Source organism: Galeopterus variegatus, unplaced genomic scaffold (genome assembly GCF_000696425.1).
Source record: "Galeopterus variegatus unplaced genomic scaffold, G_variegatus-3.0.2 Scaffold12404, whole genome shotgun sequence".
Lineage (NCBI taxonomy): Eukaryota > Metazoa > Chordata > Mammalia > Dermoptera > Cynocephalidae > Galeopterus > Galeopterus variegatus.
Window position 1 is genome coordinate 2,298 of NW_007738515.1, and position 4,973 is coordinate 7,270.

Genomic DNA, 4,973 nt, shown 5'->3' on the forward strand with positions numbered 1-4,973 from the left:
CAAAGGCAAAAAATAAATTCATGGAGTCTAACTAGATATCCTCTAAAATAAGCATTTTACAGATTCTTTTTTTTTGTCTTTTTTCCATGTCCGGCAATGGATCGCAACCCTCAGTGTCGTCCCCGCACTGGACCGGGACCGGCAACGGGATCGCAACCCTCGGTGTTGCCCCCGCGCCTCGCTCAGCCAGTGAGCGGGAACCAGTCTGTATGTGGGATCCAAACCCTCGGCGGGAGTGCTGCCGCGCTTCCCAAGCGGCGCACTAGCGCAGTGCGCCACCGGGCCGGCCCTTACAGATTCTTTTGATCTTACTCAAATAATGCGTTCTTAAGTGTGTGTCTTAGTTCAGGTTGCTGTAACAAAGTACCATAGATTGGATGGCTTTTAAACAGCAAACATTTATTTCTCACAGTTTTGGAGGCTGGAAGTCTGAAATCAGGATGCCAGCATGGTCTGGTTCTGGTAAGGGCCCTCTTTCGAGTTGCAGACTGCCATGTTCTTGTTCTGTCCTCACATGATGGAAAGAAGGGAGATCTCTTGAATCCCTTTTATAAATCTCATTGGTTATGGAGTTTATAAAATCTAATCCCAAAGATTATGGCTCTACTCTTATGACCTAATCACCTCCCAAAAGGCCCGTCCTCTTAATACCATCACATTGGGGGTGAGAATTTCAACGTTAGTTTTGGGGGGACATAGGCATTTAGTCCATTGTAGGTTCTTTGGAAATAATTTAAATTTTGCTTTTTAAAAGTATCGTGTGTATTAACAATACAACATTATGTGATTGTAACGCTGTTACTTAGTTTTACTCTGTAACCTAAACTTTACCTACTCTTTACCGAGCTCTTTTTTTCAGAAAAGAAAGTGGATTGATCACAAATACCCACTGTGACAGCCAGCTACGGTATGCGTTTAGTCAGCCGTCTGATGTCAATTGTGAGGACTGTAAACACTTTAACCAAAGAGAGGCAGTGGTTTCAGTCAAATTCATTTTGAGTCCTGGTCACAAATTTAAACCAAATCTGCAGGTTTTGTTTAGGTTCACATTTAATTTTCATAATGAAACCTTAGAATATATTAGTGTACCCCACAGTCACAATATGGCAATATAAATCTGTCCAGAAGATAAGACTACTTGTGTACGGTGTGAATTATATTTTATAGGTTTGTTAGCTGCCTAATATTTGAAACTGTTCCCTTTTCAAATATTTATAAAATTTGAGTGGAGATTCTATAACTGAATCATCCTTGAATGTATGAAAGAGTTTGTTATAGTCTGCATATATTTGTGAACTAACCAAACATAAGTAATGTTTTTATTAATTATGTCTTTTTAGGGCTGGATTGAGATTGTTGGATGTGCGGATCGTTCCTGTTATGACCTCTCCTGTCATGCGCGAGCCACCAAAGTTCCACTTGTAGCTGAGAAACGTCTGAAAGAGCCGATATCCTTTCTGGTCACTCAGAGACTCAGCACTATAGTGTAAACATCTTGCTAATGTATAAGTCTGAGTGTTGTACCTTGTTCTGTGGATAAATTGAGATGTTTTGGATATTGTGGTAATGCTTGTTTAAACCTATTATTTTACCTATCTCATACTCCTTTCCTGTTCCCTGTACTTGTAGTCAGACATGTGCCCACTCAATGTTTGGCTCTTAAAAGAAGCATGCTCTGAATGTATTTCAGAGTGTTTGCCAGTTTTTCTTAGTCGTTTCCAAAATGTGTTTCTCCATACCTGCACCTACCTACGTGCTCTTTAAATAATGGGTACCAATAAATACTCTCTCTGTTAAAAGATGAATACCATTTTATGGTAGATGAAATAATGAGGATTTAGCTCACTTGATCTGTAAATTAGCAAAATAGAAATTTTCTTCCTTTAACAGGCAGTGAGGTTGTCAGCTGATTTCTTAGGAGTAGGCCAGTAACCGGAAATAGATCTTATTGTGTTAGGCATTTTAGAAATTTTTATGCTGTGGATTGAGTTATATTGCTTATTAGATAATAACCCTTTTATCTCACTATCACTGAAAAGGTCGGAATTGATGTTGTTTACTTATGTTTGAGTGAGGTTTGTCTGAATGGTTTTGTGGGTAGTTGTTTCATCTTGTACTTGAAATCAACATAAACAGCATCTGGGATACTAATAGAGAACTGGTGGTGGTTTTAAGTTGGTGACTGGTCATTCTCGAGACCATTTTCCGAAATACTGAGGCAGTGCTGTGTTTTTGGATTCCTTGACTACTTCATACAAAACAGTCAGCGTTGTTCAGTTTGAACCCAATAAGGGAACCATTGGTAAAGCGTATAAAAAGGATGCAAAGCTGGTGATGGAGTATCTTGCCATTTGTGATGAGTGTTACGTTACAGAAATGGAGACACTACTAAGTGAGAAAGGGTAAGATTTAAAATGTTTACTTCTACATGGGCACCAGTCAGATATGTCTTCTCTGTCAGGTTCTGAAAGTTAGGATGAGATTATTTTTTTAGAAATTTTTGGCAGGTAAGTACTGTTTCTTGGCTGCATTTAAAGGACTGTCTCTGCTGGGATTTTGGCATTATAGCCTGGAAATAGATTTGAAATGGATTGTGTATTCTGTGTCCTGTTACTTATAACAGAATACCCGAAAATGGATAAGTCATAAAGAGAAGAAATTCTTTCTTACAGTTTTGGAGTCTGGGAAGTCCAGGGTTGAGGGGGCACATCTGGTGAGGGCCACCTTCTTGGTCGTGGAAATAGATTTGAAATGGATTGTGTATTCTGTGTCCTGTTACTTATAACAGAATACCCGAGAATGGATAAGTCATAAAGAGAAGAAATTCTTTCTTACAGTTTTGGAGTCTGGGAAGTCCAGGGTTGAGGGGGCACATCCGGTGAGGGCCACCTTCTTGGTCCTGAGGGGTCCTGAGATGGCACAAGAAATCAACTGGTGAGAGGGCTGAGCATTCTAACGTGCTTACTTGCTCTACTTATAAAGTCACTAGTGCCACTCCTGTGGTAACCCATTTATTCATTAGCCCATTCATGGATTAATCCGTTTATGAAGGCAGAACCCTTACAATCTAATCACCTCTGAAAGGCCTTACCTTTCAAATTTCATAGTCAGATATTCTACTTTCTTAATACTGATATAATGGGGATTAAACTTTAATATGAGTTTGGTGGACATTCAAACTACAGCAGACTATAAAGATGATTTTGGGGGGCGGGGGTAATAACTTTCTTAGAGGAGGAGACTTGTCCAAGGTAGTGGCTGAGAAACAATTAGAAACTATATCTCCTCTCTCAAGTCACTGCTGCTTTTTGGAGGTTTGGAGTACTCCGTGATTGTCTTAAGCATAAGTATAAAAACAATAGGGAAGAGTCTTTAGAGAAGTATGACAAAATCCAGCACTAAACATTGTAAAATTTACAATGTCTGGCAAACAATAAAAAATTACTCTACATAAGAAAAAGCAGGAAAATGTGACTCATGGTGAGGAGAAAAGTCAGTCAAAAGAAACGCCCAGAAATAACAAACATGATGGAATAAATACATAAGGATGTTAAAACAGTTATTATAAATATGCTTTATGTGCTCAAGGATGTAAAGGAAAATATGAACATATGAGGTGAGAAATGGAAATGTATAAAAAAAGAACCAGGGGACTGGTTAGAGCATGGTGCTGGTAACACCAAGGTCAAGGGTTCAGATCCTCTTAGTGTCTAGCTGCCAGAAAAAACACCCCAAACCAAAACCAACAACAACTACAAGATAAAAACCAAATAGAACATATAGTGGGAATATCTCAAGTGAAAACTTCCCTGGATGGGATTTACAATTGATTACACACTGCAGTAGAAAGATTATCAATCTTAAAGACTTAGCAACACAAACTATCCAAAATGAAGCATAGAAAAAAAAAGACTGGGGAAAAACATGTCCTGTTGGGGACAATATTAGGCTGCCTAAAATAAGCATAATTGGGAGTCAGAGAGGGTGTATAGAAAAAATACCCGATGATACAGTAGCTAAAAATTTTCCAAATTTGATGAAAACTATAAACCTACAGATTCAAGAAGCTTAACTCCAAGCGGGATAAACACAAAGAAAACCCCATGAAGGCACATCAGAATCAAATTGCTGAAAAACAGGGATGAAAAGAAAAATCTTTAAAGCAGCCAATGGGGAAAAAGCCTCATTGCATAACAGTGAACAAAGATAAGAATGATTAGAGTTCTCATCAGAAACTGGGCAAGCCAGAATGAAGTCTTTTAAAGCGCTTAATGAAAAAAATCCTCTACCCAGCAAGAATATGTTTCAAAAATGATGAGGAAATACTTTCAAACAAATAAAACCCCTGAGAATACATTGCCAGCAGAATTTCCACTACCAGAATTGTTAAAGGAAGTACTTCAGGCAAGCATTAGGGAAATTTAGATCTATCCAAAGAACTTAAGAGCTCTAGAAATTATAAATATGTGGGTAAATATAAATTACATTTTCTTAACTCTTAATTTCTTTAAAAGATAAAGCAAAACAAGTATATATTATGGAATTCATAACATATGGAAGTAGAGTGTATGCTACCAATAGCACAAAGGGTGGGAGCAAATAATTGGGAATATACTGTTGTACATACATTATATGTGAAGTGATATAATATTATTTGAAGGTAGACTATGATAAATTAAAAAACTCAGATAGTAAACTGTACAGCAATCCCCTGGGGAAAAAACACACAAAACCCAAAAGGGTATAACTAATAAACCAACTTGAGATAAAGTAGAATAATAAAAAATACTCCAGAAGAAGACAGGAGAAGAGGAAAAGGAATGAAGAACAAATAGAAAATAACTAATGAAATGGTAGATTTAACCTCAACATTATTGGAATTATATTAAATATAGTGAACTAAACACTGGAATTAATAGCCATTGATTGTCAGGCTGGTTAAAAAATTCAAGGCCCTTGGGCCGGCCCGGTGG

The 4,973-nt window shown here is 37.7% G+C and overlaps 1 protein-coding gene across 1 annotated transcript in view; it reads left to right on the forward strand.

Moving 5' to 3' along the window:
- The first annotated feature begins 909 nt into the window (after nt 1–909).
- Nucleotides 910–4,973, forward strand: part of LOC103581120 (glycine--tRNA ligase) — a 14,935-nt gene continuing 10,871 nt past the window's right edge. The window contains exons 1-3 of the mRNA XM_008563027.1: nt 910–939; nt 1,341–1,448; nt 2,257–2,402. Of these exons, the coding sequence (XP_008561249.1) occupies nt 910–939; nt 1,341–1,448; nt 2,257–2,402 (284 nt within the window). The remainder of the gene's footprint in view (nt 940–1,340; nt 1,449–2,256; nt 2,403–4,973) is intronic.